General features: G+C 44.2%; 1 protein-coding gene and 1 non-coding gene across 2 annotated transcripts; both read right to left on the bottom strand.

Annotated features, from left to right (window-relative positions):
• LOC138638037 (uncharacterized) lies at window positions 1–27,595 on the bottom strand. The gene is made up of 4 exons (XM_069727010.1): window positions 27,309–27,595; window positions 5,964–6,178; window positions 5,800–5,889; window positions 1–1,101 (listed from the first exon to the last, which is right to left on the bottom strand). The coding sequence occupies exons 2-4, from the start codon at window positions 6,040–6,042 to the stop codon at window positions 920–922; spliced, it is 351 nt and encodes a 116-aa protein (XP_069583111.1). The 5' UTR covers window positions 6,043–6,178; window positions 27,309–27,595; the 3' UTR covers window positions 1–919.
• LOC138639845 (small nucleolar RNA SNORD82) lies at window positions 7,394–7,462 on the bottom strand. The gene has a single exon (XR_011313373.1). It is a non-coding gene; the product is annotated as a small nucleolar RNA SNORD82 (small nucleolar RNA).
• Window positions 27,596–27,770: the final 175 nt, after the last annotated feature.

The following is a 27,770-nucleotide window of genomic DNA, read 5'->3' as shown; positions in this document are numbered from 1 at the left end:
TTGGTTTTAACGTAATTTTATTCTTTCATGAGTTATTTACAAGTTTATGAAAACTTATAAAATGTGTTCAAAGTGCTGCCCATTATGTTGGATTGTCAATGCAACCCTCTTCTCCCACTCTTGACACACTGACAGCAAGACCACTGAAGAAATGCTAGCACAGGCTTCCACTATCCGTTGTTTCAGATGCTGCACATCTCGTATCTTCACAGCTTAGACAATTTCCTTCAGATGACCCCAAAGCTAAAAGTCTAATGGGGTCAGATAGGGAGACCTCGGTGGCCATTCAACTGGCCCACGTCGATCACTGCACTATCCAGGAAACTGTTCTTGTAGGAATGCTCGGACCGGACACCCACAATGTGGTGGTACACCATCTTGCTGGAAAAACTCAGGGAACGTGCCATCTTCAGTGCATAAATAGGGCATCACATCATCATTTAGCAATTTCAGATATCCAGTGGCATTGAGGTTTCCATCGATGAAGAATGGCCCCACTATCTTTGTACCCCATATACCACACCATACCATCAATTTTTGAATTCCAACTTGGAGGGATCTATCCACTGTGGGTTAGTGTCAGACCAATAGCGGTGCTTTTGTTTGTTAACTTCACCATTCACAAAAAAAGTTTGCCTCATCACTGAACATAATGTTCGGTGTAAACTGAGGGTCGTGTTCCAATTTTTGTTTCGCCCATTCTGCAAATTCAGAGCGCCGCTCTGGGTCATCCTTGTTGAGATGCTGCAGCAGCTGGATTTTGTAAAGTAGCTAATATCCACTGAAGGGAAGTTCGACTGATGCCACTCTCCAGTGACATGTGGCGAGTGCTACGCTGTGGGCTCTTGCTGAATGAAGCTAGGACAGCCACTGAGTTTTCTTCATTATGACAGTTTTCTTGCATCCACATTTTGGCAAATCAAACACAACCTGTTTCACGAAATTTCGCAAGCAGTTTGCTAACTGTAGCATGGGAGATGGGTGGTCTCGTAGAGTGGCTTGCATTGAAATCTGCTGCAATGACCCAGGTACTGCGTTCACCAGACATCAACACAATTTCTATCCGCTCCTCACGTGTTAACCTCTGTGACATGTCAATGGCTGTAAACAAAAGAGAAACTTGTAAATAACTCATGAAAGAATAGAGTTAAGTTAAAAATCAAGCACACCATTGTTTTTCTTGTGAAATTCTCAATAAGTTTGGTGTGTCACATGACCCAGTTCCCATTGGAAAAAATAAAGTTGGATCCAAAATGGCCAACTTAAAAGATGGCCGCCATGGTCACCACACTTCTTCAAAAGATTTCCCCCTACCATATACTAACATGCCACAAACAGGAAGTTGATATCACCAACCATTCCCATTTTATTTAGGTGTGTCCATATAAATGGTCCACCCTGTACATGCTGTCACATACCGTATATACTCGGGTATAAGCCAAGATTTTCAGCCCATTTTTTTAGGCTGAAAGTGCCCCTCTCAGCTTATACTCGAGTCATTGTCCCAGGGGGTAGGGGAAGCTGTCACATCATACTCACCCGCACCTGACGAGTCTCTGCACATCAGGGCTTCTCAGATGGTCTCTGGCGCCTGCAGCTCTTCCTGTGTTCAGCGGTCACGTCGTACCGCTCATTAAAGTAATGAATATGCACACGACTCCACCTCCCATAGGTGTGGAGTGCATATTCATTACTTTAATGAGCAGTACCATGTGACCGCTGAACACAGGAACAAGCTGCCGGCGCGTGCCGGAGACCATCGTAGAAGCAGCGACTTGCAGAGACCGCACCAGGAGGGGGTGAGTATGCCAAGCAATATTTACCTGTCCCCATTCCACCGCCGTACTGTGTCTTCCATGTCCTCTGGCTGTGACGTTCAGGTCAGAGGGTGCGATGACGTGGTTAGTGCGCACCCTCTGCCTGAACAGTCACTGCAAAGAGCCGGAAGACACAGCAGCTGCAGTGGAATGGGGACAGGTGAATATCGCAAGTGCTGGGGGGCTGAGCCAGCGGCGACTCCGGCACCTGCTCCCCCATAGCTTGCCAGTGTCCACGCCTGCTCAGGACACCGGCACTCGGCGCCCAGCGATAAGGTAATTTTTTTTTTATTATTATTAATCACAGCAGCAGCATATGGGGCATATTATTCTATGGAGCATTTTATGGGGCCATTATTAACCTTTGTGCAGCATTATATAGGGCATATTTTTGTATGAAGCATCTTATGTGGCCCATCATGAACTGTATGGAGCATTCTATGGGGCTCCTGATTCAATATGGATATTCAAAAAAAATCTTAACAAACTGAAGTCTCAATTTTACTTTTATTGGTATCCATTTTGATTTTTGAAATTTACCAGTAGCTGCTGGATTTCCCTCCCTAGGCTTATACTCAAGTCAATCACTGGTCAACGCAATTTTTCTGGCAAAAGGTTTTAAAACATATTTTAAGTCAATTTTGGCTGCTGATTACGAATATGAACTCCGTTTTTGGCCATCACATCATGATTTTGAGATAATGAGATATTTTCAATTTTTGATGAAAATTACTCCTGTCTACTGTTTTATGATAAAAACACGATTTTCGGTACTACATTTTGTATATTTTTAATCAAGGAATAACAAAGATTACAAAGTCTATGTACAGCAAATCATATATACTTACAGAATTAAACTACAAAATATAAAAACACATATATATGGCACACAGATGAATGACAAATGGCAGTTATTTGAACTTTCTTTTCTTGGCTGATCTGTGATGTACAGCTTTTGGGTTGTCGCTCATCAAGCTCCAGCAATAGTCAGCCATCATATGTGAGTCCCACCGGCCTTGATACCGTTCTTCCATTGTTTTAATGCCCTGATGAAAACGCTCTCCTTGTTCCTCGCTCACATCCCCAAGATTCTATGGAAAAAAGTCCAAATGGCTGTGTAAAAAGTGAATCTTGATACTCATTCTACATCCAAGATTTCGCAAACTCATTAGTAGCGCTTCCACAAGCTCTTCATAGTTGTCTGCTTTTTTATTCCCTAGAAAATTCTGCTTAATGTGATAAAATTTGGGTCTCTCATAAGTGTTCTTATTTGAGGTCCATCAAATATTCCAGCCTTTTTCTTCTCTTCACTAAGACCAGGAAAAGTTGAACATACATAGTTAAAGCATTCTCCACTGTGATTGAGAGCTTTGACGAACTGCTTCATCAATCCAAGTTTTATGCGTAAGGGAGGAAAGACAATGTCCTTCCTATCCACTAGAGGATCATTGATGACATTCTTATCGCCAGATGCCAAACTCTGTCGCTGAGGCCATTCAGTTTTCACCCAATGCTCTGCTGTAGCTCTACTGTCCCAGCAGCAAAGAAAACAAGGGTGTTTTGTTTACCGTCCTTGCAGATCCAAAAGAAAGTTAACCATTTTCAAATCAACACAAATTAACCACCCATGAACATTATATTGTAACCTCTCTAGAACAATCTTGATGTTTTTATATTCTTTAAGTTTTACAGAATGACCTATTGGTACAGAGCCATAGTTATTTCCATTGTGTAACAGAACACATTTTAAACTTCTTTTGGAACTATCAATAAAAAGCCTCCAATCCCTTGAATCATATGCTGGAAGTCCCATAAAGAGAAGAAGTAGTCCTTCAACATCAGTACAACAGACAAGCTGGCCATCTGAATGGAAGTACTTACCCAGTTCTGCTTCCGTTACTATAAAATGAGACACTTGTACAGGGCTTCAACATTCGATTCTCTTGTAGTCGTGAAGCCCATAGTTCAGCAGACTCTCTTGGTAGATAAAGATCTCTAACCAGATCATTCAAATCAGACTGAGTAAACAGAATTGGTTTGTCACAATCTTCATCACATGGCCGAAAAATATCTGGGCTGTCTTCTTCATCAGTATAACAATGTGAGGAGAGTTCTGTGTCAACGTTTTCTGGAAGCGCAGTAAATTTTGGAACAGGTATGGCTTCACTATGGGCAACTGGTCGAATAGCTGAAGGGATACTCGGATATTGCAAATATTGCTTGTTTTTCTTATTGAAACCTTTTACATCGACAAGGCAGAAATAGCAGTCTTCTAAATGATTGCTTGGTTCTCTCCAAACCATAGGAACTCCAAACTGAAGTTTAGCATTCTTTCTTTGAGACCATGATCGCAAGCTCTCAATACAGGTTTTGCACACTTTGTAAGGAGCCCAATGCTTGTCTCGGTCTCCAAGTTTTACTTTGAAGTACGCAAAATACACCCTCTTAACAAAGTCAGTAATGTTGCGCCTCTGAGTCTTCACAGTAAAGTTTCCACAGATGTAACAAAAAATATTTGGATCATTTGAGCTCCGTCTTCTGCGAGATATAGAGGCCATTGTTAAGGTACCTTCACACATAACGATATCGTTAATGATATCGTTGCTTTTGGTGACATTGCAACGATATCGTTAAGGAAATCGCTATGTGTGACAGCGACCAACGATCAGGCCCCTGCTGTGCCATCGTTGGTCGCTGAACAAAGTCCAGAACTTTATTTCGTCGCTGGATCTCCCGTGGACATCGCTGGATCGGCGTGTGTGACACCGATCCAGCGATGTCTTCACTGGTAACCAGGGTAAACATCGGGTAACTAAGCGCAGGGCCGCGCTTAGTAACCCGATGTTTACCCTGGTTACCATCCTAAAAGTAAAAAAAACAAACAGTACATACTTACCTACCGCTGTCTGTCCCCGGCGCTGTGCTCTGCACTCCTCCTGTACTGGCTGTGAGCGTCGGTCAGCCAGAAAGCAGAGCGGTGACGTCACAGCCAGTACAGGAGGAGTGCAGAGAAGCTGAGCGCCGGGGACAGACAGCGGTAGGTAAGTATGTACTGTTTGTTTTTTTTACTTTTAGGATGGTAACCAGGGTAAACATCGGGTTACTAAGCGCGGCCCTGCGCTTAGTTACCCGATGTTTACCCTGGTTACCGGCATCATTGGTCGCTGGAGAGCGGTCTGTGTGACAGCTCTCCAGCGACCAAACAGAGACGCTGCAGCGATCCGGATCGTTGTCGGTATCGCTGCAGCGTCGCTTAATGTGAAGGGGCCTTTAGATCAGCAAAACATCCTGCAGAGAAATACAAGATAAAAGTTGTTATCTACCCGAGTTGTTCATTGAATTTCTGTCCCCCCCCACACCTTAGGTATTGATTCATAAACAAAAAACAAAAACAGCTGGATAAAACAATAAATATCAAAATTCATTGAAAATTTCAATAAATAAAACAGTACCTGCACACGACTGTTGTGTACGTCGAAAACTGTTTACTTTGTTATCATAACAAATGGGAATTCTGCATGTTCAAAAAAAAACAAAGATATTCTCACATTTATTGGGAGACTAAATGAAAACTAAATTTACCTTAGTGAACCGTATAAACCGGCACTTTTCATACACTACTTGTATTTATCATGGAATTCATGAAAATGGGCTATATACCTATAGTGCAAAAACGTGATGTGGTAGAGAAATTATAAGATCAGATTTGAATTCAGCACCCTCAAATTAGTCTAAAACTGTTCTTAAAGTCCTTGCCAGAAAAAAATTTTTTTTGTAGACCAGTGAAGTTTTTTTGTGGCAAAATTAGGGGTCTCGGCTTATACTCGAGTATATACGGTACATAGAAGCATTTGGAATCCACATTTATTAAAGTGGAAAAACTTTTTAAAACATCACTCATAAATAAGACAAACTGCATAGTAACACTTAGAACTAACTGACAGTAACCAAGATGCCCACTGTCTTTATTCAGGAATCATACCTTCATCATCGTTATCATTGTCGTCATCTTTATCATCCTTCTCCTCCGATTCTTTCTTTTTAGCAGCTGGTTTTTCTTCCTCTAAAAGCTCTAGAAAAAAAAAAAGTTGGTACTGTACAAGTTTACTTATACTCTTTCCAAATGTAAATTAACCAAATAAATACCAGACTTCTCTTCTTCTTTCTCCTCATCATCATCATCATCCTCCTCCTCACTTTCTTCCTTTCTTTGCCTTTTTACCATTTTTGGCTGCTGCAGGAGTGGCGCGCTTTTTACCAGGTGTGGTGGCAGCTTTAGCTGGAGTGGCAGCTTTTTTCCCTGGTGTTGCCTTGGCTGGAGTAGTAGCTTTCTTAGAGGGCGTCTTTACTGGAACCTCCATCTATTGAAAGATAACCAAGTGTTAGAACCGAAATGGCCAAGATCCCCTTTGATGGCCAAATGCAGCAGTGAGTGAAAATACAAATCAGGTTATGGAACAGATGAAGTTGAGTAGACTTAATTTGAAAGATACAGTATAATCTGTGACTTATTAAAACTCCTCCTCTTCCTAATATTTTGGTCTGGTGGGCGGTCCCATCAGTGACTGACAGTTACTACTGTATGCATTCTTAGGCTACTTTCACACTAGCGTCGTACGATGCACGTCACAATGTGTCGTTTTGCAGAAAAAACGCATCCTTCAAAGATGCCCGCAGGATGCATTTTTCTCCATAGACTTTCATTAGCGACGCATTGCGATGGATCGCCACACGTTGCATCCGTCGCACGACGGATGCGTCGTGTTTTGGCGGACCGCCTGCCCAAAAAAACGTTCCATGTAACTTTTTTTGTGCGTTGTGTCCGCCATTTTCGTCCACACATGCGCAGCCGAAGCTCCGCCCCCTCCTCCCCGCAACTCACAATGGGGCAGCGGATACGTGGAAAAACTGCATCAGCTGCCCCGTTGTGATATTATTTTACAGTATGCGTCGGTACCTTGGCCCGACGCACTGCGACTGACCCGAGTGTGAAAGTAGCCTTATACGGAAAAAAAAGCTGTACAAAATAACAGAGTGTGCTCGCCGGACTAAAGTCTCAGACAGAACAGGGTATCATTACAACACAAGCTATAATTATAACACTAGTAGAAAGAACGCGGCAACACTCCCCAGACCTGCGATCAAGTCTTGTCTTTATTAGAAAGCATGTAGTACCATCTTCACGGCACGGGGGGAGTGGAGGAGCAAAGGAGGTGAGCGGGGAAAGGACGACGGCCGTTTCACGCCAAACCGGCGCTTCTACGGGTCCCCGCTCACCTCCTTTGCTCCTCTACTCCCCCGTGCCGTGAAGATGGTACTACATGCTTTCTAATAAAGACAAGACTTGATCACAGGTCCGGTGAGTGTTGCCGCGTTCTTTCTACTAGTGTTATATGGTATGTTCCTGTTTTTCTACGCGAGCACCTCCCGAGACTGTCAGTGTTCCATTATCAAGGACTGAGTGTGTACCGAACCTCGCTTCAGGGTGTGCTGCTGCGTTTTTTTTTTCCTTTTGGTACAAGCTATAACTAACCTTTTGTCACAGAACTATAGAGATCAATGCCAAACATTGAACAGCACATCAGTAAAGCAGATCATCACTGAAATCAGTATTAAGTCCCACAGTAAAAATCATCATCTGTGCCGACATTTATAAAAACTTCTCACCCATTTAATGCATGCTATATATTTACAGATCACAGTATAAGGCCCCTGTTCATATAACTGTATGGATACAGACACGTGAGAGGGGTTTACAGGTTAATAAGTAAAATAGCAGAAATGTGATATCAAATAAGAACCTGATTCAAGGCTTCTCTGCCGAAACTGGAAGTGCTGGGGAGAGCAACAGCAGCTTGTCTACTGCACGACAAGCTGTAGCATTCTTTAAGCCAGAAATTTCACTGTACACAATGAATCAGGCCTCCAAGTATTAAAGGGATTGTCCACTACTAAGACAACCCCACTGTGATCTAAATGTTTGGGCCAGATAAAATAAAAAGGCCTATAATCCCCTCCTGTGCCGACGTCATTCCAGCGGTGTCGGCCGTCCCGGGGCTCCTGTGCCGTTATTGTGATCTCTCACTTCCCCTTTATGTTTAAAATGTTCGAAGGCAGAGATATTGACACCAGCACCGATTGGGTGCCGAACAGCATGTGTCATAACAGCACAGGATCCCAGGGAAAGAGAGTGCAGACACCGCTGGAACAGCACTGTCACAGGAGAGTTTGTTTTTTCTTCGGCCCCAACCATTTAAACATCAAGAAAAGGTTGTCCTAGTAGTGGACAATCCCTTTAATGACATGCTTATTTTTCTAATGCTGTAACCATATACAGATATATTATTTTGGAAGTTAAAGTGATTTTCAGCCCAATATCAGACCTTACACAAGGTCACCAATAAAATTGGTGAAGGGAGGTTCAATGCCTGGCATCTTCACAGATCAGTGGTCATCTCCAGTCATATGTGAGCAGAGCTAAACCGCTCTACTCACTGCATACTGGCATCTGCTGAGAGCTGAAGAACATGGGAGGTTAACTGCAGCATTCGGCAGCAGGCAATACAGCTGTGCTACTCTGCTCCACTCACATTCAGTGTGTGAATAACCCCAAATGATGGGGATGCCAGGAAAGGTTCATCAGATCACTGACAGCAGGATCCGCATAGGAGCCGGCAGCCAGTGCCAGGGTGGTGGTTACAGCTACTGCTCGCTATGCAGAGTGGTAACTGAACCGGGCCGATGCCACCCCTATGCCTGAGCGCGGAACGCTGTCAGTCACACAGTGTCAGAGTGGTATTGACTTGCAGATTAACGCCTTCACCCCAGAAGCTTTTTTCGGTTTTGTAATTTTGGCTCCCCTCCTTCCCAGAGCTGTAACTTCCAAACTTGGCTATAAAAAAAAAAAAAATTGCGTAGTTTTCCAATACCTGTAACGTCTCCATTTTTTGTGATCTCTGGTTGGGTGAGGGATTATTTTTTTGCGTGCTGAGCTGATGTTTTTAATTATACCATTCTGGTGCAGAAACATTCTTTTCATCGCTTGTTATTGCATTTTAAAGCAATGTAGCAGCGACAAAAAAAAAAAAAAACGCATTTCTGGGGTTTTGACTTTTGTTACACCGTTTAGTGATCAGATTATAGGCCAGTAAGTCTAACCTCTATTGTTGGTAAAATATTTGAAGGGTTTCTGAGGGATGTTATTCTGGATTATCTCAATGAGAATAACTGTTTAACTCCATATCAGCATGGGTTTATGAGAAATCGCTCCTGTCAAACCAATCTAATCAGTTTTCATGAAGAGGTAAGCTATAGGCTGGACCACGGTGAGTCATTGGACGTGGTATATCTCGATTTTTCCAAAGCGTTTGATACCGTGCCGCACAAGAGTTTGGTACACAAAATGAGAATGCTTGGTCTGGGGGAAAATGTGTGTAAATGGGTTAGTAACTGGCTTAGTGATAGAAAGCAGAGGGTGGTTATAAATGGTATAGTCTCTAACTGGGTCGCTGTGACCAGTGGGGTACCGCAGGGGTCGGTATTGGGACCTGTTCTCTTCAACATATTCATTAACCCCTTTACCCCCAAGGGTGGTTTGCACGTTAATGACCGGGCCAATTTTTACAATTCTGACCACTGTCCCTTTATGAGGTTATAACTCTGGAACGCTTCAATGGATCCTGGTGATTCTGACATTGTTTTCTCGTGACATATTGTACTTCATGACAATGGTAAAAATTATTTGATAGTACCTGCGTTTATTTGTGAAAAAAACGGAAATTTGGCGAAAATTATGAAAATTTCGCAATTTTCCAACTTTGAATTTTTATGCAATTAAATCACAGAGATATGTCACACAAAATACTTAATAAGTAACATTTCCCACATGTCTACTTTACATCAGCACAATTTTGGAACCAAAATTTTTTTTTGTTAGGGAGTTATAAGGGTTAAAAGTTGACCAGCAATTTCTCATTTCTACAACACCATTTTATTTTAGGGACCACATCTCATTTGAAGTCATTTTGAGGGGTCTATATGATAGAAAATACCCAAGTGTGACACCATTCTAAAAACTACACCCCTCAAGGTGCTCAAAACCATATTCAAGAAGTTTATTAACCCTTCTGGTGCTTCACAGGAATTTTTTGAATGTTTAAATAAAAATGAACATTTAACTTTTTTTCACAAAAAATGTAGTTCAGCTCCAATTTGTTTTATTTTACCAAGGGTAACAGGAGAAAATGGACCCCAAACATTGTTGTACAATTTGTCCTGAGTATGCCAATACCCCACATGTGGGGGTAAACCACTGTTTGGGCGCATGGCAGAGCTCGGAAGCGAAGGAGTGCCATTTGACTTTTCAATGCAAAATTGACTGGAATTGAGATGGGACGCCATGTTTCGTTTGGAGAGCCCCTGATGTGGCTAAACATTGAAACCCCCCACAAGTGACACCATTTTGGAAAGTAGACCCCCTAAGGAACTTATCTAGAGGTGTGGTGAGCACTTTGACCCAACAAGTGCTTCACAGAAGTTTATAATGTAGAACCGTAAAAATAAAAAAACATATTTTTTCACAAAAATTATCTTTTCGCCCCCAATTTTTTATTTTCCCAAGGGTAAGAGAAGAAATTGGACCCCAAAAGTTGTTGTACAATTTGTCCTGAGTACGCTGATAGCCCATATGTGGGGGTAAACCACTGTTTGGGCGGATGGGAGAGCTCGGAAGGGAAGGAGCGCCGTTTGACTTTTCAATGCAAAATTGACAGGAATTGAGATGGGACGTCATGTTGCGTTTGAAGAGCCACTGATGTGCCTAAACATTGAAACCCCCCACAAGTGACACCATTTTGGAAAGTAGACCCCCTAAGGAACTTATCTAGAGGTGTGGTGAGCACTTTGACCCACCAAGTGCTTCACAGAAGTTTATAATGTAGAACCGTAAAAATAAAAAATCATATTTTTTCACAAAAATTATCTTTTTGCCCCCAATTTTTTATTTTCCCAAGGGTAAGAGAAGAAATTGGACCCCAAAAGTTGTTGTACAATTTGTCCTGAGTACGCGGATACCCCATATGTGGGGGTAAACCACTGTTTGGGTGGATGGGAGAGCTCGGAAGGGAAGGAGCGCCGTTTGACTTTTCAAAGCAAAATTGACAGGAATTGAGATGGGACGCCATGTTGCGTTTGAAGAGCCACTGATGTACCTAAACATTGAAACCCCCCACAAATGACACCATTTTGGAAAGTAGACCCCCTAAGGAACTTATCTAGAGGTGTGGTGAGCACTTTGACCCACCAAGTGCTTCACAGAAGTTTATAATGCAGAGCCGTAAAAATAAAACAAAATTTGTTTCCCACAAAAATTATTTTTTTAGCCCCCAGTTTTGTATTTTCCTGAGGGTAACAGGAGAAATTGGACCCCAAAATTTGTTGCCCAATTTGTCCTGAGTGCGATGATACAACATATGTGGGGGGAACCACTGTTTGGGCACATGGGAGGGCTCAGAAGGGAAGGAGCTCCATTTGGAATGAGGACTTAGATGGAATGGTCTGCAGGTGTCACATTGCATTTGCAGAGCCCCTAATGTACCTAAACAGTAGAAACCTCCCACAAGTGACACCATTTTGGAAACTAGACCCCCTAAGGAACTCATCTAGATGTGTTGTGATAGCTTTGAACCCCCAAGTGTTTCACTACAGTTTGTAACGCAGAGCCGTGAAAATTAAAAAAAAAAATCTTTCCCCCCAAAATTATTTTTTAGCCCCCAGTTTTGTATTTTCCCGAGGGTAAGAGGAGAAATTCGACCCCAAAAGTTGTTGTCCAATTTGTCCTGAGTACGCTGATACCCCGTATGTTGGGGGAAACCAACGTTTGAGCGCATGGCAGAGCTCGGAAGGGAAGGAGCGCCATTTGGAATGCAGACTTAGATGGAATGGTCTGCAGACGTCACATTGCGTTTGCAGAACCCCTAATGTACCTAAACAGTAGAAACCCCCCACAAGTGACCCCATATTGGAAACTAGACCCCCCAGGGAACTAATCTAGATGTGTTGTGAGAACTTTGAACCCCCAAGTGTTTCACTACAGTTTATAACGCAGAGCCGTGAAAATAAAAAATCTTTTTTTTTCCCACAAAAAATATGTTTTAGCCCCGAGTTTTGTATTTTCCCAAGGGTAGCAGGAGAAATTGGACCCCAAAAGTTGTTATCCTATTTGTCCTGAGTACGCTGATACCCCATATGTTGGGGTAAACCCCTGCTTGGGCACACGGGAGAGCTCGGAAGGGAAGAAGCACTGTTTTACTTTTTCAACGCAGAATTGGCTGGAATTGAGATCGGACGCCATGTCGCGTTTGGAGAGCCCCTGATGTGCCTAAACAGTGGAAACCCCCCAATTATAACTGAAACCCTAATCCAAACACATCCCTAACCCTAATCCCAACAGTAACCCTAACCACACCTCTAACCCTGACACACCCCTAACCCTAATCCCAACCCTATTCCCAACCGTAAATGTAATCTAAACCCTAACTGTAACTTTAGCCCCAACCCAAACTGTAGCCCTAGCCCTAACCCTAGCCCTAGCCCTAACCCTAGCCCTAACCCTAGCCCTAGCCCTAACCCTAGCCCTAACCCTAACCCTAGCCCTAACCCTAGCCCTAACCCTAGCCCTAACCTTAGCCCTAACCCTAGCCCTAACCCTAGCCCTAACCCTAACCCTAGCCCTAACCCTAGCCCTAACCCTAGCCCTAACCCTAGCCCTAACCCTAACCCTAGCCCTAACCCTAGCCCTAACCCTAGCCCTAACCCTAGCCCTAACTCTAACCCTAGCCCTAATGGGAAAATGGAAATAAATACATTTTTTTAATTTTTCCCTAACTAAGGGGGTGATGAAGGGGGGTTTGATTTACTTTTATAGCGGGTTTTTTAGCGGATTTTTATGATTGGCAGCCGTCACACACTGAAAGACGCTTTTTATTGCAAAAAATATTTTTTGCGTTACCACATTTTGAGAGCTATAATTTTTCTATATTCTGGTCCACAGAGTCATGTGAGGTCTTGGTTTTTGCGGGACGAGTTGATGTTTTTATTGGTAACATTTTCGGGCACGTCACATTTTTTGATCGCTTTTTATTCCGATTTTTGTGAGGCAGAATGACCAAAAACCAGCTATTCATGAATTTCTTTTGGGGGAGGCGTTTATACCGTTCCGCGTTTGGTAAAATTGATGAAGCAGTTTTATTCTTCGGGTCAGTACGATTACAGCGACACCTCATTTATATCATTTTTTTATGTTTTGGCGCTTTTATACGATAAAAACTATTTTATAGAAAAAATAATTATTTTTGCATCGCTTTATTCTCAGGACTATAACTTTTTTATTTTTTTGCTGATGATGCTGTATGGCGGCTCGTTTTTTGCGGGACAAGATGACGTTTTCAGCGGTACCATGGTTAGTTATATCTGTCTTTTTGATCGCGTGTTATTCCACTTTTTGTTCGGCGGTATGATTATCAAGCGTTGTTTTTTGCCTCGTTTTTTTTTTTTTTTTTCTTACGGTGTTTACTGAAGGGGTTAACTAGTGGGCCAGTTTTATAGGTCGGGCCGTTACGGACGCGGCGATACTAAATATGTGTACTTTTATTGTTTTGTTTTTTTTATTTAGATAAAGAAATGTATTTATGGGAATAATATTTTTATTTTTTTTTTCATTATTTTGGAATATTTTTTTTTATTTTTTTTTACACATTTGAAATTTTTTTTTTTACTTTTTTACTTTGTCCCAGGGGGGGACATCACAGATCAGTGATCTGACAGTTTGCACAGCACTCTGTCAGATCACTGATCTGATAGGAGTGCAGGCTGCTTCACAGTGCCTGCTCTGAGCAGGCTCTGTGAAGCCACCTCCCTCCCTGCAGGACCCGGATCCGCGGCCATCTTGGATCCGGGGCTGGAGGGAGCAGGGAGGGAGGTGAGACCCTCGCAGCAACGCGATCACATCGCGTTGCTGCGGGGGGCTCAGGGAAGCCCCCAGGGAGCCCCCTCCCTGCGCGGTGCTTCCCTGTACCGCCGGCACATCGCGATCATCTTTGATCGCGGTGTGCCGGGGGTTAATGTGCCGGGGGCGGTCCGTGACCGCTCCTGGCACATAGTGCCGGATGTCAGCTGCGATAAACAGCTGACACCCGGCCGCGATCGGCGGCGCTCCCCCCGTGAGCGCTGCCGATCGCATATGACGTACTATTGCGTCCTTGGGAAGTAAAGCCCACCCCACATGGACGCAATAGTACGTCTAATGGCAGAAAGGGGTTAATGATCTGGTAGAAGGTTTACACAGTAAAATATCGATATTTGCAGATGATACAAAACTATGTAAAGCAGTTAATACAAGAGAAGATAGTATTCTGCTACAGATGGATCTGGATAAGTTGGAAACTTGGGCTGAAAGGTGGCAGATGAGGTTTAACAATGATAAATGTAAGGTTATACACATGGGAAGAAGGAATCAATATCACCATTACACACTGAACGGGAAACCACTGGGTAAATCTGACAGGGAGAAGGACTTGGGGATCCTAGTTAATGATAAACTTACCTGGAGCAGCCAGTGCCAGGCAGCAGCTGCCAAGGCAAACAGGATCATAGGGTGCATTAAAAGAGGTCTGGATACACATGATGAGAGCATTATACTGCCTCTGTACAAATCCTTAGTTAGACCGCACATGGAGTACTGTGTCCAGTTTTGGGCACCGGTGCTCAGGAAGGATATAATGGAACTAGAGAGAGTACAAAGGAGGGCAACAAAATTAATAAAGGGGATGGGAGAACTACAATACCCAGATAGATTAGCGAAATTAGGATTATTTAGTATAGAAAAAAGACGACTGAGGGGCGATCTAATAACCATGTATAAGTATATAAGGGGACAATACAAATATCTCGCTGAGGATCTGTTTATACCAAGGAAGGTGACGGGCACAAGGGGGCATTCTTTGCGTCTGGAGGAGAGAAGGTTTTCCCACCAACATAGAAGAGGATTCTTTACTGTTAGGGCAGTGAGAATCTGGAATTGCTTGCCTGAGGAGGTGGTGATGGCGAACTCAGTCGAGGGGTTCAAGAGAGGCCTGGATGTCTTCCTGGAGCAGAACAATATTGTATCATACAATTATTAGGTTCTGTAGAAGGACGTAGATCTGGGGATTTATTATGATGGAATTTAGGCTAAACTGGATGGACAAATGTCTTTTTTCGGCCTTACTAACTATGTTACTATGTTACTAGATTAATCTTTTTTATTGACAGATCGGACGATTCTGAATGCAGCGATACTAATTGTGTAGGTATGATATTCTTTTGTTTTATTTTGAATGGGGCGAAAGGGGGGGGTGATTTGAATAAATATATACACACCCTTTTTTTTTTTCTTTAAACATTTCTCTAACTTTTGCCATGCCTCAATAGGAGACTAGAAGCTGCCACAGCCCGATCGGCTCTGCTACATACAGGTGATGGTCAGGTAGCCTCTATGTACCTGAATTGTAGACTTGCTATGAGCGCTGACCACTGGGTGGCGCTCATAGCAATCCGGCAGTGACAACCAGAGGTCTCAAGGAGACCTCTGGTTGTCATGCCAACGAACCGATGACCACCCATCATGTGACGGGGGTCACCAGTGTGCGCATTTCCAGCCCGATGGCCGGAAGAGCGATTTAAACGCCGCTGTCAGAGTTTAACAGCGGCATTTAACTAGTTAGTAGCCCGCAGGTGCAAGCCAACAGTAAAGGTACCGTCACACTCAGCGACGCTGCGGTGATATAGACAAGGAGCCGACCTAAACTAGATCGCTGGAGCGTCGCTGTTTATGTCGCTGTAGAGACGTCAAACACAGCAACTCCAGAACGATGCAGGAGCGATCCAGTGACGTAACGGCGACTCACTTCTCGTTCTCGCTGGTTGTTAGCTCCATGTCAAACAGCCGGAGTGTACCGATCCGACACACATCTAGGGGCGTTGCAGCGTAGCCAGATAGGCGTGTTTCTCCACAGGGAGACACCCAGGATGAGAAATCCCGGAATATAAACCGCGACTCTACAGCGATTCAGTCTATCCATATTTTTTGCAAGCTGCGTCTTCACGTTCTGCCTTTCCAGCGTCCTATCCGGAACGACCCTCTGCCAGCTACGATCCTCTTCTCCTGGGAGCGTCCTGTCCGGAACGCCATACTCAGTATACTGCAGGCGTCTTCATCGGATCTTTTCTTGCTCATTGTGGCACCCCTAGGGGTATTTGCCACAAAAATAGTTACTGACAGTAAATACAAATACTAAAATAGCAAGACTGCACTACCACCTCCGGCCAGAAGGGGGAGCTCCAGAGACTCCCCTTAATCCATTCTGGTCTGAGAGAAGAAATGGCAGTTGGGCCAAGGAGTTGAAAGTGAGAGGTCATACAGTTGAATCTCTAACAGCCCTGTGACTGTTACCAGGCCTAAATCACCGGCCTGAGGAGAAGAGGGACAGAGAAAAAGGACATTGTGAGAACCGGGTAGCATTAATTACTACCCAGAACAGGCGCAAAGACGGATACCGGATCCGTGGCTGTATTCATTATATATAATACAGCAACCGGAAAAACGTGAGGTGATATCAGCTTCACTAGGGCCGGACGCAGCAACAGACACAGAGTTCAGCGGTACTCCCGGAGGGGGTAAACCGATAAAAGGACTCGGGTTGCCCGTCGAACCAGGACCCGGAGGGGACAGATTGGGCCGGCAGCCAGTTCACATACAGCAGCAGGGCCACACAGAAACTGCGTACAATAAGAGGCGAAGACCCCGGCAGGGTCAAAGTAACTCAGAGTTCCCATACAGACTCCGGTGACAGGACTGGTTGTAAATCCTTTTATGTTAAAGTAAACTGGTTAAACGTTTCAGTGCCTCAGTCTTTCATTTGGACAATAGCCATCTATCCAGGATCGGGATCGTCACCGCTGGGAGAACCTGCTGCTGATCAAGTAAGTGCCTGTCCCCTCACAATACCCCTTACACTGTGCATTGCCTGAGGCCACAGCACCGGGTCAAGCCACCTGTGACATCCCCCTCAAGAGACAGACTCCATTGGTCCGGTGCTGGGTATCCCGGTCTCCTGGGCGTCACAATTGGCGTCACGAACAGGATTCAGCCAGCCCGTATACCGGGTATTGTGTGCCATGATTGGAGTCCAAAATTGTGAAAACTTGGATGAAAAATCTTGAAAATTGACTTTATTAAAGAAAATTCCATTTCCCATTGAAAACTATTGAAAGTGACTTTTCCCCATTGGTTACAATGGAGTAAAGATGGCCGCCATCCCCTGAGGTAATCACCTCATAACCGTTAGGCACGAGACTGTTAATTGAGCTATGCCATCACCTGAGCCCCAGTCTGACTGAAAAACTTCAGAATCCGCCATTACAGAGCGCGCGGCGGGCGGGAGCAGCAGGGGGCGTGTCATTGTGGGCGGCACCAAGCTGAGCGCTCTGACGTCAGAGCAAGGGGAGAATCGATCCTGCTGCACAGCGGAACGAATCTACACTATCCCGACGGAAGCGGAGGACCGGAAGGGTCCGGATTAACTAAGGGGGCACAGCATGTCGCAGCACGGAGACGTCGCAGCACCCGGTGACGCTAATGCAGCTGAAAGACAGAGTGTCGATAGAGAGTCCGGTAGCGCAGCGGTGCAAGGAGTGGCGCCCATCATGCCGGTGCTGATGCCATATACCCCGGGTGGCCTGTGGCTTCCAATGTATGAAGGTGAGCCTAATACCCTTGACGATTTCAGAGAAAAGATGCTGGCCCATTTTGACATGTTCCCCGTGGGTGAAGTTCAGCGTGTTAGTCTCCTGATGATGCAGTTAAGTGGCCATGCTAAGCGAGAAGTCACAGCATGGGCAGCTGATCTAAAAGGCACTGTTGAACGCATATTTGCTGGATTAAAAGCTACATTTGAAACCACTGCCAGCAGCAAAGCTAAAGTACGATTCTTTAATTGCAAACAAAAAGCTAATGAGGGCGTGAGAGACTTTGCCTTAAACCTGCAGGAAGCCCTTAAATCACTTACACTGGCTGAACCCATTTTTAACACCGGAGCGGATAAACTGCTAAGAGATCAATTTATTGAGGGACTCTACACCCCTTCTCACCGGGGGCATGTGAGCATGCTTGTTTTTAAGAACCCTGAATTGACATTTGCCCAATTAAAGGAGAGCATTATACGTCTTCAGCTGGCAGAAGCACCTCGGGATCAGGAGCCTGCGCAACTCATGGCAGAGGCTCCTCAACAACATGGAGTACCAGTGACATCAGCTATGTCTGGGGCCATTGCTAAGCCCCTGGGGCCCAGTACTAATGGGGCTCTTCAACAAAAGCTTGACTCTTTAACTGATGTTGTTGCTTCAATGGCTAAAACCATGCAGGAGATGAGAGGACCCAAGATGGAGTTGGCAAACTGTAGAGAGGATGTTCCATGGATGAGACCCCGAAGATACCCGACATGGAGAGGACGACCCCGCGACCGCTACCAACCGGATGGACAGCCCATTTGCCGCCGTTGCCAGCAGCCAGGCCACTTTGCACGAGATTGTGATTTAAATGGGAATCCCCTGGGAATGCGGGCCGCTTCACAGGAATGAACTTTCAAGGCCCAACACCCTGGCACGACAGGTACATCGGAGGACGACCCATTATCCCTATCGTGCTGGACGGAATTCCCCTCAACGCTTTGCTGGACACAGGTTCCCAGATTTCATCTATACCGTATATCCTTTATAAGAGGTACTGGGCTGATGCAGATATTGATAAAGGGCCCTCTGATGTTGAACTAGATATATGGGCCAGTAATGGTAAGTTGGTACCGAAACTAGGATTCAGGGAGATGACCATAAAGATTGGTAAAGTAGAATTGAAGAAACAGGGTATAATTGTTGTTGATGTTGACCGGCGGAACTGTGAACCAACTGTATTGATAGGAATGAATGTGTTAGAGAACTGCTTTTCCGAAGTCATTTCTGTCTTACAGCAAATTGCTGAAACTGCCCAATCCTGCCAGCAGAGAGTTCTCCGGAGGGAAATAAAAGTATTGATGTTAAGGCAACAGGTAGAAGTTGCAGGTGGAGAAATCGGCAGTGTGAGGGTAAGTGATCCAACGTCTATTGTAATCCCACCAAAAACAGAAATGCTGGTATGGTGTAGAGCAGCCATTGGTACTAAGGGACGAGATTATCAAGCCTTAATAGAACCAGTGTACACCGACAGCAGGCCCACTATACTCACAGCACGAGGGGTAGTCGAGGTACACCGGGGACGAGTGCCGGTACGACTTTTGAACTGTGGAGAGGAAGAGGTCACTTTGCCAAGGTATGCTACAATGGCAAAGCTATATACTGTTGACAACAATGCCATCACAACCATTGAGCCCTTAGAACCAACCTGTCAGGTGGAAGGCAATGGCTCAGATGGAGAAATGGAGGATTGGTGCCAACAGCTACACATGGGCATAAATTCAACACCTACCCATCAAAAGCAAGGGGTGTATAGGCTAGTGACGGAATATGAACAAGTCTTCAGTAAACACCCATTGGACTTCGGACGGATAGAAGGGGTAGAACACACAATCCCCACAGGTGACCATCCCCCAATAAAAGAAAGATATAGACCCATACCGCCCGCTCACTATCAATGTGCAAAAGATATGCTGAGGGAAATGAAACAGGCCGGGGTAATAAGAGACAGCTGTAGCCCCTGGGCAGCCCCTCTAGTGATTGTCAAAAAAAAAGATGGAACTATGAGAATGTGCGTAGACTACCGGCAGATTAATAACATCACCCATAAAGATGCCTACCCCTTGCCTAGGATAGAAGAGTCCTTGACTGCTTTGAAATCTGCTAATTATTTTTCCACCTTAGACTTAACAAGCGGGTATTGGCAAGTCCCTGTGGCTGAGAGAGATAAGGAAAAGACGGCATTCACCACACCAATGGGTCTAAGTGAATTTAATCGCATGCCGTTCGGACTCTGCAATGCATCCGGTACCTTCCAGCGGCTGATGGAATGCTGCCTCGGACACAAGAACTTCGAGACCGTCCTACTGTACCTAGATGATGTGATCGTCTACTCAAAGACTTACGAACAACACTTAAAAGACTTGGCAGAAGTGTTTGAAGCCTTATCCAGGTATGGCATGAAAATCAACCCATCCAAATGTCACCTTCTCAAGCCAAAGGTACAGTACCTGGGACACATCGTGAGTTCGGAGGGAGTAGCACCGGATCCCGAGAAAATAACCGCCATAAGGGATTGGCCAAGACCTACCAGCGCAAAAGAAGTGAGGCAATTCCTGGGATTGGTGGGTTACTATCGCAGATTTATAAAAGGATTTACCAAGTTGGCAGCACCCTTGCAAGACGCCTTGGTAGGGCAGACGAAGAAACCTTCAAACCGAAACCCTCCTTTCCAGTGGAACGACGAAAGGGAAGACTCCTTTGAACAACTAAAGAAGGCACTAACCGGAGAAGAGGTTCTGGCATACCCAGATTACCATCAACCTTTCATCCTCTACACCGATGCCAGTAATGTGGGACTAGGAGCGGTGCTGTCACAAAAGCAAGAAGGTCGGGAGAAAGTCATCGCCTTTGCAAGTAGAAAGCTCCGGCCTACTGAAAGAAATCCAGAAAATTATAGCTCCTTCAAATTGGAACTACTGGCAGTAGTTTGGGCTGTGACGGAGCGTTTCAAACACTATCTGGCCGCTGCAGAAATTATTGTCTATACTGACAACAATCCGTTGACCCACCTGGACACAGCCAAATTAGGTGCGTTAGAACAGCGATGGATAGCCCGGTTATCTAATTACAACTTCATAATCAAGTATCGAGCAGGTCGCAAGAATGGAAATGCCGATGCCCTATCCCGGATGCCACACTTGAGAGATGTAGAAGAAGAAACGGGGGAGCTTGAAGAAATTGAACTACCAGCCTTCCATCATCCCAAGGCGAAACATCATCAGTCAAGTACCTATCAGAAACAACAAGAGGTGAATTTTAATCCGTTAGCACACCATAGATGGGCTGACACCCAAGACAGCAATCCGGCTGTGAAGTTGGTGAAGGAACTGTTAACTGAGCAAAGTGCATATCCCGATGAGGATGCCCCAGAAGAGACGCATCAACTCTGGAAAGAGAGAGGCAAAATGTTCCTGTATCAAGGGAAGCTCTGTAGAAGGTACACCAATCCGAAAACACATGAATTGGTTTGGCAGATTATCGTGCCTAAACAAGATGTGAAGATGGTCCTCGAAGCTTACCATAATGGTGCTGGTCACTTCGGTTGGAAAAAGTTAGAAGTACTTCTAAGAGAAAGATTTTATTGGGTCGGGATGAGAAAATCAATCGAACAGTGGTGCAGAAATTGTGGCCCGTGCAACCTCAGAAGAAACGATCAAAAGAACCAAAGAGCACCACTGCAGCACATAATCACCAAACAACCACTTGAACTTGTAGCCATAGACCACGTGAAGTTAATACCAAGCCAGTCCGGCTATGTCTATGCCTTGACCATCGTGGACCATTATTCATGCTTCTTGGTAGTAGTACCCGTAAAAGATCTGACAGCAAAAACAGCAGCCAAAGCGTTCCAAACGTACTTTTGTAGACCCCATGGATATCCGGAACAGGTTCTCACCAACCAAGGTACAGCCTTTGAATCAGAGATCTTCAGAGAATTCTGTAATATGTATGGTTGCAAAAAGATCCAGACGACGGCCTATCATCCACAAACAAACGGCTTATGCGAGAAGATGAACCATATTGTAATAGACCTACTAAAGACTTTACCTGAGACAGAAAGGAATCAATGGCCAGAGAAATTGCCTGACTTGGTGGATCTGTATAATCATGTCCCGGTGAGCTCCACCAACTGCACCCCAGCTTACCTTATGCGTGCAAGACCCGGCCAATTACCAATCGATCTAGAAATGGGAATTCTGAAACCAGACGCAGAAGTTCAAGACTCCAATTGGGATATCATACGGCAAAAGCAGTATCGCCAAGTGCAAGAGAGTGTGGAAAGAAGCCTTCAGCAAACTAGAGAAAGACAAGAGCGAACTTTCAACCAGAATGCTCTAGCGACCCCATTAAGACCGGGTGACCAAGTGCTCAAGAGAAATCGTCGAACCAATAAACTGGACAATCAGTGGGAAGCCGTACCCTACACAGTTTTACCAACAAGAGTGGATAATCCTAAAATGTGTCTCATTAGCAAAAACGGAGGCTTAACATCTGTACTAGTGTCAAGAGACAATCTTAAATTATATCCGGAAGCATTGAAAGAGCCAGAAGTTGTCCAGCCAGAACCAGAAGTTATTCAACCCATGCAGGTTCAACCAGTAAAGGAAAAAGAAGAGGAAATGTATCACACCTGTATAGGAGACTTTCCCAAAACCCTACTAACATACCATGGTGCAGTAGTGGTTCCCATGGTGGCCTTTTACCCAACACCGAACCCAATACCAGAAGTCCCAAGACAGGAAGAGGCTGACCCCGTACTACAGGAGGTTCCAGGCCAGGAAGAACAGATTCCTGGTCAGAGTAATCCCATTCACGGTGGACTTGCCAACTCCATAGTCATGGAATTATCTTTAGCAGAGCGGGCAGATACTACATCCGCAGTAGACAGTAGTACACCACATGAAGAGAAACCGCTATTACGTAGATCACAGCGTAGTACCCAGGGTCAATTACCGGCCAGGTATGCAGATTACCAACTATAAAGCTCATAATGTGAATTGTATATATGTTATGCCGTATATAGTTAAACAGAAAATGTAGTATAGTCATTGTTATCATTCTGCAACGTTTAAGCCCAGTGCCTACAGAGACTTGTCTGTATGAACTTCTTGCATATTCTTGAACTTTTTATCAGCCCGGAGGCACTAAATCAAAGCTCCGGAAAGACTGCTTTTTGAACTTTGCTTTTTGCTCTTTTTGAACTTTCTTTAGACTTTATATTGACAACTCCGTTGGAAAAATGGAACTAAATTCCTGGACACAAAGTGCAGTGCCTTTCCTAGTACCTTCAAGGATAGGACTGTATTAATGGACGCTATTTGAAGTGACTTTTTACAGAACTCTATTTTTGTTTCCTTGAGTGGTTTTTGTAACTTTTCATTTTTAAGACTCTGCACATATTAATTGTTATTTCAAAATGTTATTGTCCCACAGTCCCGGAGTACTGTTCTTAACTAAGGGGGAATGTGGCACCCCTAGGGGTATTTGCCACAAAAATAGTTACTGACAGTAAATACAAATACTAAAATAGCAAGACTGCACTACCACCTCCGGCCAGAAGGGGGAGCTCCAGAGACTCCCCTTAATCCATTCTGGTCTGAGAGAAGAAATGGCAGTTGGGCCAAGGAGTTGAAAGTGAGAGGTCATACAGTTGAATCTCTAACAGCCCTGTGACTGTTACCAGGCCTAAATCACCGGCCTGAGGAGAAGAGGGACAGAGAAAAAGGACATTGTGAGAACCGGGTAGCATTAATTACTACCCAGAACAGGCGCAAAGACGGATACCGGATCCGTGGCTGTATTCATTATATATAATACAGCAACCGGAAAAACGTGAGGTGATATCAGCTTCACTAGGGCCGGACGCAGCAACAGACACAGAGTTCAGCGGTACTCCCGGAGGGGGTAAACCGATAAAAGGACTCGGGTTGCCCGTCGAACCAGGACCCGGAGGGGACAGATTGGGCCGGCAACCAGTTCACATACAGCAGCAGGGCCACACAGAAACTGCGTATAATAAGAGGCGAAGACCCCGGCAGGGTCAAAGTAACTCAGAGTTCCCATACAGACTCCGGTGACAGGACTGGTTGTAAATCCTTTTATGTTACAGTAAACTGGTTAAACGTTTCAGTGCCTCAGTCTTTCATTTGGACAATAGCCATCTATCCAGGATCGGGATCGTCACCGCTGGGAGAACCTGCTGCTGATCAAGTAAGTGCCTGTCCCCTCACAATACCCCTTACACGGTGCATTGCCTGAGGCCACAGCACCGGGTCAAGCCACCTGTGACATCCCCCTCAAGAGACAGACTCCATTGGTCCGGTGCTGGGTATCCCGGTCTCCTGGGCGTCACACTCATCAACGGTATGAAATATCTTTGAGTTGTTGTTTGTTTCTTCTGTGTATAGTTATGGCTATGCAGCGATGCTTATCTATGTACTTGGTAAAATGATGTATAAAACATCTCTGGCAGCCATCTTATGCATCTGGCAAGCGGACGCACAAGATGGAGGCACTTTAGGAGGCGGTTAGCAAACTCTTTTGCGCTGGCTGCCATTTTGTGCGCACACTATATGGAAAGGTAAACCAACTCTTTTGTGTCTGCCTTGGCTTGGCTGGCCCTGGCCTGCTCCGCTAGTTAATTAAATCAGCACACAACATAACGGTAATATAATAACACATTTATTATAAAAAAGATGAAAAAATAAACAAAACTTCCAGAAAATAACATAGTAACATAGTTAGTAAGGCCGAAAAAAGACATTTGTCCATCCAGTTCAGCCTATATTCCATCATAATAAATCCCCAGATCTACGTCCTTCTACAGAACCTAATAATTGTATGATACAATATTGTTCTGCTCCAGGAAGACATCCAGGCCTCTCTTGAACCCCTCGACTGAGTTCGCCATCACCACCTCCTCAGGCAAGCAATTCCAGATTCTCACCGCCCTAACAGTAAAGAATCCTCTTCTATGTTGGTGGAAAAACCTTCTCTCCTCCAGACGCAAAGAATGCCCCCTTGTGCCCGTCACCTTCCTTGGTATAAACAGATCCTCAGCGAGATATTTGTATTGTCCCCTTATATACTTATACATGGTTATTAGATCGCCCCTCAGTCGTCTTTTTTCTAGACTAAATAATCCTAATTTCGCTAATCTATCTGGGTATTGTAGTTCTCCCATCCCCTTTATTAATTTTGTTGCCCTCCTTTGTACTCTCTCTAGTTCCATTATATCCTTCCTGAGCACCGGTGCCCAAAACTGGACACAGTACTCCATGTGCGGTCTAACTAGGGATTTGTACAGAGGCAGTATAATGCTCTCATCATGTGTATCCAGACCTCTTTTAATGCACCCCATTATCCTGTTTGCCTTGGCAGCTGCTGCCTGGCACTGGCTGCTCCAGGTAAGTTTATCATTAACTAGGATCCCCAAGTCCTTCTCCCTGTCAGATTTACCCAGTGGTTTCCCATTCAGTGTGTAATGGTGACATTGATTCCTTCTTCCCATGTGTATAACCTTACATTTATCATTGTTAAACCTCATCTGCCACCTTTCAGCCCAAGTTTCCAACTTATCCAGATCCATCTGTAGCAGAATACTATCTTCTCTTGTATTAACTGCTTTACATAGTTTTGTATCATCTGCAAATATCGATATTTTACTGTGTAAACCTTCTACCAGATCATTAATGAATATGTTGAAGAGAACAGGTCCCAATACTGACCCCTGCGGTACCCCACTGGTCACAGCGACCCAGTTAGAGACTATACCATTTATAATCACCCTCTGCTTTCTATCACTAAGCCAGTTACTAACCCATTTACACACATTTTCCCCCAGACCAAGCATTCTCATTTTGTGTACCAACCTCTTGTGCGGCACGGTATCAAACGCTTTGGAAAAATCGAGATATACCACGTCCAATGACTCACCGTGGTCCAGCCTATAGCTTACCTCTTCATAAAAACTGATTAGATTGGTTTGACAGGAGCGATTTCTCATAAACCCATGCTGATATGGAGTTAAACAGTTATTCTCATTGAGATAATCCAGAATAACATCCCTCAGAAACCCTTCAAATATTTTACCAACAATAGAGGTTAGACTTACTGGCCTATAATTTCCAGGTTCACTTTTAGAGCCCTTTTTGAATATTGGCACCACATTTGCTATGCGCCAATCCTGCGGAACAGACCCTGTCGCTATAGAGTCCCTAAAAATAAGAAATAATGGTTTATCTATTACATTACTTAGTTCTCTTAGTACTCGTGGGTGTATGCCATCCGGACCCGGAGATTTATCTATTTTAATCTTATTTAGCCGGTTTCGCACCTCTTCTTGGGTTAGATTGGTGACCCTTAATATAGGGTTTTCATTGTTTCTTGGGATTTCACCTAGCATTTCATTTTCCACCGTGAATACCGTGGAGAAGAAGGTGTTTAATATGTTAGCTTTTTCCTCGTCATCTACAACCATTCTTTCCTCACTATTTTTTACATTTTAAGTTTTTATTCTTTTACTATTGATATAGTTGAAGAACAGTTTGGGATTAGTTTTACTCTCCTTAGCAATGTGCTTCTCTGTTTCCTTTTTGGCAGCTTTAATTAGTTTTTTAGATAAAGTATTTTTCTCCCTATAGTTTTTTAGAGCTTCAATGGTGCCATCCTGCTTTAGTAGTGCAAATGCTTTCTTTTTACTGTTAATTGCCTGTCTTACTTCTTTGTTTAGCCACATTGGGTTTTTCCTATTTCTAGTCCTTTTATTCCCACAAGGTATAAACCGCTTACACTGCCTATTTAGGATGTTCTTAAACATTTCCCATTTATTATCTGTATTCTTATTTCTGAGGATATTGTCCCAGTCTACCAGATTAAGGGCATCTCTAAGCTGGTCAAACTTTGCCTTCCTAAAGTTCAGTGTTTTTGTGACTCCCTGACAAGTCCCCCTAGTGAAAGACAGGTGAAACTGTACAATATTGTGGTCGCTATTTCCTAGATGCCCGACCACCTGCAGATTTGTTATTCTGTCAGGTCTATTAGATAGTATTAGGTCTAAAAGTGCTGCTCCTCTGGTTGGATTCTGCACCAATTGTGAAAGATAATTTTTCTTGGTTATTAGCAGAAACCTGTTGCCTTTATGGGTTTCACAGGTTTCTGTTTCCCAGTTAATATCCGGGTAGTTAAAGTCCCCCATAACCAGGACCTCATTATGGGTTGCAGCTTCATCTATCTGCTTTAGAAGTAGACTTTCCATGGTTTCTGTTATATTTGGGGGTTTGTAACAGACCCCAATGAGAATTTTGTTACCATTTTTCCCTCCATGAATTTCGACCCATATGGACTCGACATCCTCATTTCCTTCGCTAATATCCTCCCTTAAAGTGGACTTTAGACAAGACTTTACATAGAGACAAACCCCTCCTCCTCTCCGATTTTTACGATCCTTTCTAAACAGACTGTAACCCTGTAAGTTAACTGCCCAGTCATAGCTTTCATCTAACCATGTCTCGGTTATTCCCACTATGTCAAAGTTACCTGTAGATATTTCTGCTTCTAGTTCTTCCATCTTGTTTGTCAGGCTTCTGGCGTTTGCGAGCATGCAGTTTAGAGGATTTTGTTTTGTTCCAATCTCCTCGCTGTGGATTGTTTTAGAAAAGTTCTTACCTCCCTTCTGAGTATGTTTTCCTGGATCTTCTTTGTTCAAGTCTAATGTTTTTCTTCCCGTCCCCTCTTCTTCTAGTTTAACGCCCTCCTGATGAGTGTAGCGAGTCTTCTGGCGAATGTGTGTTTCCCAGGTTTGTTGAGGTGTAGTCCGTCTCTGGCGAGGAGTCCATCGTACAAGTAATTCACACCGTGGTCCAGGAATCCGAATCCTTGTTGTCTGCACCATCGTCTTAGCCAGTTGTTTGCATCAAGGATCCTGTTCCATCTCCTGGTGCCATGCCCGTCTACTGGAAGGATAGAAGAAAAAACTACCTGTGCATCCAGTTCCTTTACTTTCTTCCCCAAAAATAAAAGTTTTAAGAAGTATAAAATAAAATGAAAAAAAAAATCAAAACCTCCCACGGTGGTGGGCCAACAAATGGCGTAGCGTGCGTCCCTGGAGGTTGATCTGCTGTGCTAGAT

This window comes from Ranitomeya imitator, chromosome 5 (assembly GCF_032444005.1).
Source record: "Ranitomeya imitator isolate aRanImi1 chromosome 5, aRanImi1.pri, whole genome shotgun sequence".
NCBI lineage: Eukaryota > Metazoa > Chordata > Amphibia > Anura > Dendrobatidae > Ranitomeya > Ranitomeya imitator.
Note: the sequence above shows the minus strand (reverse complement) of the source record. Positions and strands in the feature narration are given on the sequence as shown.